Genomic DNA, 13042 nt, shown 5'->3' with positions numbered 1-13042 from the left:
TTATTTAAGGTACTGTAAGAGTTGAAAGAGTAAAGAAGATTCTACGACCAGTCCCTGCAGGGCATTTTAAAGTAAAAATGCAGGACTCTTGGATTAGTTTATAAGGGTTGTATAAAAGCACAGTTGTAAGCATACACTGATAAATGTTTATGTGCCCATTGTGGAAGAACAAAACCTGCTCACCACATCTTTATTTAGATGCGAGTTGTATCCAGAGCAATCAACAGTACCAAATTTGGCTTGAGCCTTGAGAGTTGTTAGGAAAGGTACTAATAAGATTTTGCTAGGCCACTTCATAGAGTGAAAACATAATTTCCATCTTCCACGGCATGAAAACTGAAGGATGAAAGCAGCTCCAGACATGCCCTGATGTCCGGTTTCCCTTGCAAAAGCCAAACCTCGATGAGCAATACTTTCTACAACCAGCTGAATACATAATATTCAACTAAGAGTAATAAAACCATGAATGGTGGGTAGGATTCTTAAATGTTCATAAATGTACAAGGCAAACACATACATAAGCATTTAAACCACGTCTCTGAAATAGTACAGGAGAGCAATCCTGAAGCCATTTTGGCTCCCAAATTGACCTCAAATATCTCTGCAAGGAGGAAGGAAATGGGAAAAGCTTTCCAATTATCTGGACTGTAGGGGCTTACACCTCCCTTTTCAAATACAGTCTGGCAAGTATCTGTTGAGCTGAGCAAACTCAATATGCTTAAGAGATTCAGGAACTAAAGTAATTACCATCTCAAAGGAATGGCCAGGCTACCCAGAAAATGCAATCAAGTAAGACTTTATCAGGTATCCTGGCAGACAGGAGAGGCAACACACTCAAATTTCTGTCTCCTACTGTGGTGTATGTATGATGTTTTGGGGGGTGATGTTGGGCTACAGGGTGGGCAATTTCAAAAGTCTTTATAGGGGCTTGCACACCATTATTCGGGGTTCTCCCTCCTGTGTTGTGAGTGGGGACCCTGTTGTAACACATTATTTCCATTAATAAAGATCAAGCTTACTAGCCGCCTTGCTTTCAATATACTCTGGTTGGCCTCTCCTTCCTATCTGACCGATAGAGATCTTCTGAGGGACTCTGTACGGGCTCTAGATAACCCATAAGGGAATTAGAGGTATTTTTCTTATAAAAGCCCCAATACAAAAAAAAAATGGTATGTAATCCATTCATTCAAACCTTAGCAGCTACTACTGATAAGGTCTTGTTGCCTTCTTAAATACTGGAATAACAGTTACTTTATTTCAACCTTTTATCAATTAACTGGGCCTTTGAAGCATTGCTCATGGCTCTATGCATAGGGTTTGCAGGTATTATTATTATTATTATAATTAGAATTTATATACTGCTGTTACAGAAAAAACCTCCTTTTCCCTTTTGGGGTATCCAAGAGCCCGTATAAAGTCCTTAAGTGGGTTCCCTATCGGTAGGAGAAAATAACATGCCAACCAGAGAATATTGAGAAGCAAAGCAGCTAGTAAGCCTGATCTTTATTAAGCTGTTGCAACAGGGTCCTCATGCACCACATGCAGGTGGGAGGAGGGACCCAGAACAATGGTGTGCAAGCCCCTATATAGACTTTTGAAATTGCCCACCCTGTAGCTCAAAACCACCCCTCAAAACATCATACATGCATCACAGTAGGGGTGGTCTACAGCAGAAATACATCACAGGAGGTGGTCTACAGCAGAAACCCTGTTTGCCAGGATATCTGTCAATGGTTACTGTTTGCTTTACCTGGTCACAGGCTCACCCTATTCATACACAAATACACCCTTAAGACAGGTAAGCAAAAGACAATTCTTTCCCATTGTCCTCCTTGCAGAGAAATCTGTTGTTGTTTAGTCCTTTAGTTGTGTCCGACTCTTCCTGGTCCCATAGACCAGAGCACGCCAGGCACTCCTGTCTTCCACTGCCTCCCGCAGTTTGGTCAAACACATGCTGGTAGCTTCAAGAACACTGTCCAGCCATCTCGTCCTCTGTTGTCCCCTTTTCCTTGTGCCCTCCATCTTTCCCAGCATCAGGGGCTTTTCCAGGGAGTCTTCTCTTCTCATGAGGTGGCCAAAGTACTGGAGCCTCAGCTTCATGATCTGTCCTTCCAGTGAGCACTCAGGGCTGATTTCCTTCAGAATGGATACGTTTGATCTTCTTGCAGTCCATGGGACTCTCAAGAGTCTCCTCCAGCACCATAATTCAAAAGCATCAATTCTCCAGCAATCAGCCTTTTTTACGGTCCAGCTCTCACTTCCATACATCACTGCTGGGAAAACCATAGCTTTAACTATACGGACCTTAGTCGGCAAGGTGATGTCTCTGCTTTTTAAGATGCTGTCTAATATTTGAGGTCAATTTGGGAGAGTCACAATGGCTTCAGGATTGCTCTCCTGTACTATTTCAGACACATGGCTTATATACTTTATGTGTTTGCCTTGTACATTTATGAACGTTTATTTTATATTTGAGACCTTAGAATTATTTTAACACTGCTCTATACCCAGAAGTCTCAGGGCAGTTCACAGAATAAGCAGCATTCATTCCTATGGGAAGCCCTTTGGGTTTTGGTAGTAATTCAGCTTGAAACTCTAGCCTGCATCAGTTGGCTAAATCAGCATTTAAAAGCAACTTGAAATACCAAGTGTCAAAAATACTAGGATAAGCAGTATAAGAAGAAGATAGGCAAAAAGCTGCAGACTTTTGGGATTTGAAAAGCCCCTCGTGCAGGAAGTCGACAGAAATAAGAGAAAAATTCGAAATTGTGCTTTGACTGTATATGTTAAAAACGCTTAAGCTTAACAAAATATAATGGCGGGGCAGAACTTTCGAAAGTCTGATTATTCGATAGACGGTTGCTTTTCAACTGTTTTATTATTGAAGAACCTTTGAATTTCAAAACAGTCACGGGCTCGATTGCTATAGCGACCGTCAAGGAGCGTTTCGAAAGCTCTACGTTAAATCCGTTCAGCCGTCCGGAATCGCGAGGCCACGCGGCAACCGCCGCGAAAAGTTCCGCGCTGTTTGCGGCCGCGCCGAGGCGGACAAGAGACCGCACGCAACTTGCGTCAGCGCCGCCGGCGTAAGACACGCCCGCCTCTGTTCCGACAGCTGCACTCACTGTGCAGCCTTCTGGGCTTTGTAGGCAGCGCGCGGCCTTCGTGCCCAGCGACGAAAGAGCAGGGGGTCTCGTTTGATTGGCTCCACGTCGCCAGGGGCCCTCCGCATTGGTCAGCCCGTCCGCGAGAGGCCCCGAGCAACCGCCGCCCCGCCCTGGCGACGTTTGTGAGGAGAGGCGGGCGCCATGTTAGCGCAGGCTCGGCAGCTGCCGCCGCCGCTGCCGCCGCGGCAACGTACCAGGAAGGAGGCGGAGACGCCGGAACAGCTCCGGCTGCCGGAGAAGCCGTTGGGGCTGGCGAGGCGGCGGGTGGCAGCCGAGGGCGGCGCTGATGCGGTTGGTCTGAGGGGCGGCTGCTGAGGCGGCGGCGGGCGAGGCAGCCGCCCGGCCTGAGGGAGAGAGAGAGAGAGAAAAGCGCAGGATGTCGGCTTCCTCCGCGTCGTCGCTTCCCGCGAGCGCCGCTTCCTCGGAGGGGAAAGGGCTCCCCCGGGGCTGAGGCGCTCCGTCGGCGCCTTTCCCGTCCAGGCCTCCTCCTCCTTCGCCCGGCCTGAGGCCTCGCCGCAAAAGGGTGGAGGAGGAGGAGGAGGAAAAGGAGGCCTCCTTTCCTGCCCCGCTGCCGCTGCCCAGGCCGGACTGCCCGCCTCCCCCCGAGGCCGCCGGTGGAAGATGGCGTGGGTGCTGAAGATGGACGAAGTGATCGAGTCCGGCCTCGCGCACGACTTCGACGCCAGCCTCTCCGGCATCGGGCAAGAGCTGGGCGCCGGCGCTTATAGCATGAGGTGGGTCGGCCCCTCGGCAAGCGGGGAGGGAGCGGAGCTGGGCCGCGCCAGGGCGGATAAGTGAGTGGCCTTCCCTTCGGCGGAGCAGCGGCGCGGCGCCTCCTCTGTCTCTCTCTTAGTTTTTTTAAATGCTTTTCCGGTTTATACATTTCACTAATTTTACAAGCTTTTTAACATTTCAAAACTCGACTTCCTTCCCCCTCTTTCTGCGGTTCCTTAAATTTATTTTTGGCATATTCCAAATTAACTTAATTGGCTCATTTATTCATCTACTTTAAATATATGCTGTTATGAAACCGCAGGTTATTACAATAATCCTGCCAATGTTCTTATATGTTTACAGTTTATCTGCAAAATATCCAGTAAACCATTTCCATTCTTTTATAAAAAATTTATCTTGATTTCTTATTCTTCGGGTAAGTTTCGCCATTACTGCATATTCCATAAGTTCTTGTATCCATTCATCCTTTGCTGGGACTTCTGCTTCTTTCCATTTTGGGGCGAGTAACATTCTTGCTGTTGTAGTAGCGTACATGAATAAGATTCTGTACAGTTTAGGTTGTTCTTTCCCTACAATTCCCAAAAGAAAGGCGTCTGGGTTTTTTTTTTACAAGCGTTATTTTAAACATCCTTTTCCATTCATTATACTGTATATCATTTCCCACTAAGCATTAACCTTACTATAAGGGAGCAGCCCTCTGGGGCTTGGGAGTCCTGCTCTCACTGAAAGAGCTGCGCCTACTGCTCTATGGTAACTTCAGGTGCACGTGTATATGCCTTCTTCCTCCAGGCGGCCTTGACTCTGATACCTTGCCTGTTGTTCGATCAGGAGGGAGGAAGCAAGGGATCACAGCCTTTGCCAAGATATCCGATGGGAGGGTGTCCCACAGGGTGGGTGCCACTACTGAGAAGGCCCTCTGTCTTTATAAATAAGGCAGATGGCCTTCTCGGTAGTGGCACCCACCCTGTGGGACACCCTCCCATCAGATGTCAAGGAAATAAACAACTATTTGACTTTTAGAAGACATCTGAAGGCAACCTTGTATCGGGAAATTTTTAATGTCTAATGTTTTACAATATTTATGTGCTGTAAGCTGCCCAGAGTGGCTGGGGAAACCATTACATTACATTGTGCCTTGATTTTCAAACATTTCAGAAGTCAAACGGACTTCTGGAATGGATTAAGTTTGGTGCTTTTGTTTTTGCTATTTTGCGTTTTTGTTTTGTGGATTTTCGGTTAATTTGTTTTTGTGGAACCCAGTTCAGCTACTGATTGATTAGTTGTGTGACTGCGGAAATGGATAAAAGCCCCCCCCCCAATCCAAACAATGACTGTCATCAGTGCAGGTGAGAAAAAAATTAATTTTAATTTTTATCATCTACAATAATGTCTTATTTATTTTATAGTATAGTACATTATTGCTTTCATTTTATGGATTAATGAGCTCATTAGATAGCAAAATTCATGTTAAATTGCTGTTTTAGGGGTTGTTTTTAAAAGTCTGGAACGGATCGATCCATTTTGCATTACTTTCTATGGGAAAGCATGCCTTGGTTTTGGAACGCTTTGATTTTGGAACAGACTTCCAGAATGTATTAAGTTTGAGAACCAAGGTACCAGTGTAGTAGTAATTTATACCCCGCCCATCTGGCCACACTGGGCAGCTTACAGCACATAAAAATAAGATAACAATAGTTCAGGTAGACTGGGTGCTGTTGGTAAAAGAAATCTCCATTCTACACTTTTTCCCCCAGAGGCTGCTGTTCATATTTGCATTTTGCTTTAAAGCCCTGATGATGCTGCAGCAAGTACAAATTTCAAAAGTGCTTAGTTTTTCCTCTTTCTTTTTAAACGGACAGTGTGTTGTATCTAAAATGTCCTGTATCTTTAGTATAGGTGAGATATGCCTTCCATTTTATTCTTCAGGTGTGGCATTATTCCAAGTTGTGTTGTTCGCTTTTAAATTGCATGTTAGGCTGTGCTCTAATTGTCTGTCTGTTTTTTACTGTGAATTGAAGAAAGGGCTCTGAACTAAGTCCTGCAAAAACTTAAACAATAAATTCCAATAAAGCCAATGTGGTGTATTGGTTGGTTTAAGATTAAGTCAAGGGAGACCAGGGTTCAAATCCCCATTTGTTCATGGAGCTCGCCGAGTGACCTTGGGCCAGTCACTGTGTCTCAGCCTAACTTTTCAGGGTTGTGAAACTAAAAAGAGGATGAGAGAACCATATATACCACCCTTGAGCTCCTTAGAGAAAAGGTGAAATATGAAAATATGAAGAAGAAGAGACTCCCACCACAATAATAGTCAAATAAGCCAACATTACTAACAGACATTTTAAATTCCAATTTGAAACTAATAACACTAGAATATTTGGCTCCGGGTGAGTGGGTTCATTCCACACCAGGGCAGAGGGGAGAAGAGAATCAGATGCTGAACCTTGTTTCCCTTAGCTGGGTGTACTGTATGTGTTTGACAACTGAATTGTTTTACTGGTGGTGGTGGTGGTGGTTGATGATATGATGTAAAGTTCACTTTTCAAGCAATATGCTTACTAAAGCCATTAACAGCAGCAATTCTATATAAACATCCATATCAAGCAATCCACAGCATCTAGGTATAAAATGCAAAATGCAGAGGAGGAAAAAACACTGTCTGTTTTTAACAGGTAATTTAAACTACTAATGGTTTCTGCAGATCTTAGCTGGACGGAAAGGGACTTGCATAGTTGTGGCGGGGTTGGGGGGACTATTGAGAATGCCTTCTCAAGTTTCTGCATACCAGATTCCAAGCGAATGCAGCACTCTCAAGAGAATCCCCACCAGTTCTCAGTGTCTGGGGCAGGTGTATATGGGAGAAATCCTTCCATTAGATACCTAAATTCTGAGACAGGCTTTGCTTTGCTTGTCAACACAAGTAAAGTGAACTTAACATAATAGTTTCTAGGCAGTCAGTGCAGCTCCTTCAAAACTGGTGTAATGCATTCCTAAGTAGGTTATTTCATTTAACTGCCTGGCCATTAGCTCCAGCTTCTCAACCTACCCTAAGGGTAGCTCTACCTAGAAGTGTGGTACAATAATCCATTCTTGAGAATACCATGGTGTGGATCACTGTGGCCTGGCTATCCTGGTCCAGGAATGGCCGTGGCTGGCATACCAGCTGAAGCTGGTAAAAAGTACTTTTTGCCACTTGCACCTCCACCAATAGTGATGGCTCTAGGTGCGTCCCAAGCTATGTACCTCCTTCAGAGGCAGTGTGATCTCATCCAGAACAAGGAAGCCTATTCAGTTCCTGGACATGGGAATTACCTATACACAGCAGCTTATGAGGATCCAGCCCACAATGGTATCCAAACATGATTTGTTATACTTGTTCAGATTAGTCTTCACATTTTTAATCTATTTGCCACTGCAGTTCCCACCACCACCATCCATGATCTCTGGAGTGCACAAATTTGGAGCGGCTTTGGGAGCCAGCCCAAAGTTGTGGTTGCCACCAATCGCTGCCAATTCAGGAAGGACTGTGATATTATTGGTTTTGAAGCTGACTTTCAGAGACACTGGACAGCAGCAAGTTCTGATATTTCTGAAGCACAGTACAGTCAGGGATTTGTCTTGCCTTCACTTCGGGCCATCTAAACAAAACAATCACTGTTGAGGGGCAGTCGAGGACCTCATGACATACCGGTACATATATAAAAAGGTAAAGGTACCCCTGACCATTAGGTCCAGTCGTGGATGACACTGGGGTTGCGACGCTCATCTCGCTCTATAGGCTGAGGGAGCCGGTGTACAGCTTCCGGGTCATGTGACCAGCATGATTAAGCCGCTTCTGGCGAACCAGAGCAACGCACGGAAGTGCCATTTACCTTCCTGCTGGAGCAGTACCTATTTATCAGGAACTGTTGGCATAAATGTCACTGGAGTTTCATCCAAGTGTAATAATCTCTTTCCTCATTTGTAGTTATCAATGTTTCCAGTATGCCAAGGCCTGATCTGTATAACTTGACCTTTATAACTATGTAACTTGATTAAACTAGTACGTAAGCCACACACTTCTAGGAATTTGGCCTTTTCTGATGTAGTAATCAAATAGTAGATTAAGTTATTTATTCTTTATGTGAAGAATGGCTGTTGCACTTCCCTCCCTCCCTTCCAGTCCATTTTTTTTCTTTTGTGTTATGTCATTTTATATTGCAAGCCTGAGGGCAGATACCTTTTTTCTCTGGAGCCATTTTGGCTAACAGGTGGGATAAAAATTGAATAAATTCTAAGAGAATCTGTGTAAACTATAGCTATGGATTGCTTTTTTATTTTGACAAGAATACATGGCTATATGCCCTGCTTCCACATTTCTTTAGCCCATTCTTTTTCTTTTGAGGTACTTAATTATGTCACAATCTCTTTTGTAAGTTTGAGGTTATCAACAGGTATCTAAAGTAAGAACCTTGTTGTGTGATTTTTTCTCTCTCTCTTTCTCTGGCAATGATGCAAGTGGAATGGTTTTTTCCCCTTAAATAGGGTTGGATTTTTTTTAGAGCAAGCTGATTGAACCTTTGTGGTGAGTTTTGGGGGTCATCAGATATTGTAAGGTACAGTTGAAATATCTTTCTAGGAGGAGGTAGTTCATATATTGCGGAGAAATACTAGTGACTAAATTGGTATCCTAATGTTAGTACTTCAGAATAAGCTTCCAGAACATTCAGATAACCACAGATGGTACGTAGCAAGAAGGTGACTTCTTAGGTAACTCAGCTCTGTTTTCAGTTAAGATTTCGTCAAGAGTAGCCGGTACCTTGGGTTTCACTTGCATCTGTGGCTCACTAGCTGATATATCAGTTAACACTTGTTGGCTTGTACTCTTTATAGACTGAAGTTTTCTCTCTACTAGATAAATGGTGTTTGCTTTTTGTTCACATGATTTAAGGCAGACTTTTATAAACTGGATTGGTGCATAGTGTAGTTCCCAACTACCTGTTATGAGCTAAAACTGCTGTTCCAGTAAGATTTCAATATTGAATTGATAAAAAAAATGAGAGTTGCTCTTTCTCTTGTTTCTAATGCTATCTGAAGTTGAAAAAGGTGATTGTAGTGCAGCTTCTGGCATTGACATATTGTCAGGGAACTGCCATCTGAGACTAAGGAGGTGAAAGGGCTCATGGAGGGTGAGAGAGACCATTCAGCGGAGGAGGGGACCAGCAGGGGGAGAAGTGGAGTTCCAAGGGAAAGTGAGTCGGAGGGAGGGCTCAGAGACACTTCAAGCGGGAGCAGCGGGGAGATTTCAGGACCTCCTGTAGGGACACCCACTCCTCGGCGGAAACTGTCACGCCGAGAGTCCAGAAGACGCGTTTCCGTTAAGGAGCTTTTATGCTGGAAGAAGTTCCGTAAACGCCCACTGTCCGATTCAACGAGCGATTGATGGAGTCATGTTTAAGGAGCTCCATCACAGACAGAGGTTTGGGGACTTAGCCAAACTCTGAGGGATTAGGATTTTACGCACAAGCAGCTCACCATCCCATCACAGCAATCGGACAGTCCCTGAAAGCAGCTTGTGCAGAGAGGCATCATGAGCAACCCAGCTGGAGCCGGGGGAGCAGGAGGAGCTGGAGAGGGTCCAAGCCTGGAAGAAAGGTACAGGGTGTTGGAAGTCCAGCTAGCGCTGCAAACGGCGAGGCTAGAGGAAAGGAGGGCGCAGGATGCAGAAAAGGCAAAAGGCGCTACACTAGCAAGAAAGATGCCAGGATTGGTGCAGAAGTTTGGGGGGGACCCCAGGAACTATCAAGCCTTTAGGACAGAGATGCAGTATGCTCTCGAGCTGCAGTTTGACGACTTTCCCGACGAGGCATCGCGAGTGGCGTTTGTGGTTGGCCATCTCGAAGGGGGGGGGCGAGAGACTGGGTTAGACCCCTGATGGCAGGGAATAGTGAAATGCTGAAGGGCACGAGGAAGTTTTTTCGCGCCATGGATTTGATGTTTTCCAGCGAGATTGAACAGGGACTGGTGCGCAGACAATTGATGGCTTGTAAACAGGGGAGCCGATCGGTTCGTGAGTACTGGACTGAGTTTACAATGTTGATACATAGATTGGGGTGGGACCTTTCGGCGGAACCCATTCAAATGCTCTTTGAAGAGGGGCTTTCTTCGGCGGTGAAAGATGAACTTTCCCGGGCGCCCAGGGCGGAGTCTATGGACCAGCTGACCAAATCAGCGCTGACCATTGGAGCACGCCAGGAGGCAAGAGCCTTGGAGAAGCGGGAGGGGAAAGGAGAGCGTTGGAGGGATTTCCGCATTCCAGAGATTCCAGAACCAAGTTTCCCGCCAGGAGAGCCGATGGAAGTTGGAACAGCGCGCGCGCGCGCAGTTTCAAATCCCAGTGAAGGGAGGAAGAAGGAGGGAAAGAGCGCCAAGAAATGTTATCTCTGCCAGCAGCCAGGTCACTTTGCCAGAGTCTGCCCGCAAAGAAAGGAATGGCAAGGGATGGCTGGAGCTGTTGGGGGGAAGGAGGAGGAAGTCCAGGAGCCAGTAAAAGCCAACGCCTGTCTGCCTCTGTCAGGGCACTGCAGACAGGCCAAGGAGCAGTAAAAGTGCCCACTCCGGAACCTCCAAGACCAGCCCTAGTAATAGAGGTGTTGCTAGAGCTGGCAAACGGATACCCACTAAAGACTAAGGCGCTGCTGGACTCAGGCAGCTCCTGTAATTTTATGAGCAAGGAGTTTGCAGCTGAACACCAGATACAGACACTCCCTTTAAGCAACCCCCTGCAGGTCACCACGATCGATGGGAGGGAGCTGCTGGGAGGAGAAGTCAGCCTACAAACCGTCCCAATGGTTATGAGGGTGGCCAGGCACACGGAGAGGATAGCGTTCAATGTAGCCACCCTGGGAGGGGCTCCAGTCATTTTGGGAATGAGCTGGCTAGCGTTGCATGACCCGCTAGTGGGCTGGCATCAGAGAGTGGTCTCCTTTGGGTCAGCACATTGTCTGGAACACTGCAGAGAGGGAAAGGTGCCAGAAGGGGCAAAAGCCTCTCTAGCAGGGACGGAAGTGGCGGACAAAGGGAAGGTGCCCAAACAATACGCTGACCTGAGCAAGGTCTTCAGTGAAAGGGAAGCAGATAAATTACCACCGCACAGAGACTTTGACTGCCAAATTAATCTGGTCCCTGGGGCCCAGCTCCCCGTGGGCAAGCTGTACGCCATGTCAGACAGGGAAATGCAGGAGTTAAGGGAGTTTATTGATAAAAACCTGAAGAGGGGCTTCATCAGAGAGTCCAGAGCGGTGGGGGGGGGAGCCCAGTGTTTTTTGTGGACAAAAAAAACACGGATAAACCGAGATTGGTCATGGACTACCGGGCCCTAAATGCCGTGTCAGAACCAGTGACTTTCCCCATGCCCAGGATTGATGACATTTTGACCAGGGTGAGGAAGGGAAAGATATTCACGAAACTGGACCTGAGAGGAGCATACAACCTGATACGAATAAAGAAGGGGGATGAATGGAAAACCACCATGTTCACCCCTTTGGGGGCGTTTGAATATCTCGTTATGCCATTCGGATTACAATCAGGCTCCGCCTGTTTTCAATCGCTCATGAACCACGTACTGGGACCTTTGCTCTACAAGAATTGCGTGGCCTTCCTCGATGACGTGCTGATATATTCAGAGAATGAGGAGCAGCATGTAAAGGATGTCAGGGAAGTGCTGAGCCAGCTGCAAGCAAACCAGTTGTGGGTGAAATTGGAGAAGTGTCAGTTCCACACCAAGGAGGTGGAATTCCTGGGGTACCGCTTATCAGACAAGGGATTAGCCATGGATCCAGGGAAGGTCCAGGCGGTGCTGGAATGGAAGACACCGAAAACGAAAAAAGATGTGCAAAGGTTCTTAGGGTTTGGGAACTTTTACCGTAAATTCATCAAGAACTTTGCCCACTTAACGGCTCCCATCACGGACTGTCTAAGCAGCAAGAAGAAATTCGTTTGGACGGCGGAGGCGGAGCATGCTTTTGAGGAATTGAAAAGGGCATTCGCTTCGGAAGAACAGCTCCTGCATGTGGATTTACAAAAACCCATGAGAGTGGAAACTGATGCCTCAGACTGGGCGGTGGGGGCGGTGCTGCTTCAGCCAGGGAGCAATAAGTCGGAATGGAGACCGTGTGCCTTCTTTTCGCGTAAGCTGAACAAATCCGAGAGGAACTACACGGTATATGACCGAGAACTACTCGCCATTCACGAAGCGTTCCGGAGATGGAGACACTTACTAATTGGCGCACAACATAAGGTGCAAGTGTGTACGGACCACAAGAATTTGGAGTATTGGAGAACGGCACGGGTGCTCAACCAACGACAAGTGAGATGGGCCCAGGAGTTCTCCAAATTCCATTTTGAAATTTGCTATGTGCCAGGTCCAGAAAACATCAGAGCGGACGCTCTCTCTCGCAAACCTGAATATTTGGAGGGGGAGGGAGCGCCGGAAGAGAGACATATTATCCCAGAGGACCACTGGGTGTGTGGTGCGGCCTGGGTGGGGCAAAGAGAACTGGTAGAGGGAACGGTAAATGATGAGTACGCCCAGGACAAGCTCAGAGGTCTAAGGAGAGAGGGAGAAGACCCCGGGGGTTTTGAAGAAAGAAACGGGGCATTGTATTACAGAGGGGCGCTATATATACCCGAAGGGGAATTGAGGGGGAGAGTACTCAAACAGCTGCACGACAATCCCACAGCGGGGCATTTTGGGCAACACAAGACCATGTGGTTGGTGACCAGGGAGTTTTGGTGGCCTAAGGTGAGGGAGGATGTACGGGAGTATGTGAGAAGGTGTGACCAATGCCAGAGAACCAAAGGAGAAAGGCGGGCACCAGCGGGGTTATTAGAACCGTTACCCACACCAGAACGACCGTGGGAGGCGGTGTCGATAGATTTTATGACTGATCTGCCCAAATCCCAGGGGAAAACCGCCATACTAGTCGTAGTAGACCTGTTAACTAAGATGGGTCACTTTGTAGCTTGCTCACATGCAGTCACGGCGGAAGAAACAGCGAAATTGTTTGTAGAACATATTTTCAGACTGCATGGCGCCCCCTTGAGGGTGGTTTCCGACAGAGGGAAACAGTTCACGTCCAGATTCTGGAGGAAACTTATGAGCT

At 46.8% G+C, this 13042-nt stretch overlaps 1 protein-coding gene across 3 annotated transcripts in view; it reads left to right on the top strand.

Annotated features, from left to right (window-relative positions):
* The first annotated feature begins 3294 nt into the window (after window positions 1-3294).
* UBP1 (upstream binding protein 1) overlaps window positions 3295-13042 on the top strand; it is a 35037-nt gene continuing 25289 nt past the window's right edge. For 2 of the 3 annotated variants that reach the window (XR_008327126.1, XM_053359542.1), the window contains exon 1: window positions 3295-3901. Coding sequence is in view for 2 of the 3 variants with exons in the window: in XM_053359542.1 (XP_053215517.1) it covers window positions 3789-3901 (113 nt within the window). In the remaining variant the exon portion in view is untranslated. The remainder of the gene's footprint in view (window positions 3902-13042) is intronic. The other variant, XM_053359543.1, reaches the window with a different exon arrangement.

Source organism: Podarcis raffonei, chromosome 12, assembly GCF_027172205.1.
Source record: "Podarcis raffonei isolate rPodRaf1 chromosome 12, rPodRaf1.pri, whole genome shotgun sequence".
Classification (NCBI taxonomy): Eukaryota; Metazoa; Chordata; class Lepidosauria; order Squamata; family Lacertidae; genus Podarcis; species Podarcis raffonei.
This window is presented reverse-complemented; position numbering and strand designations above follow the sequence as displayed.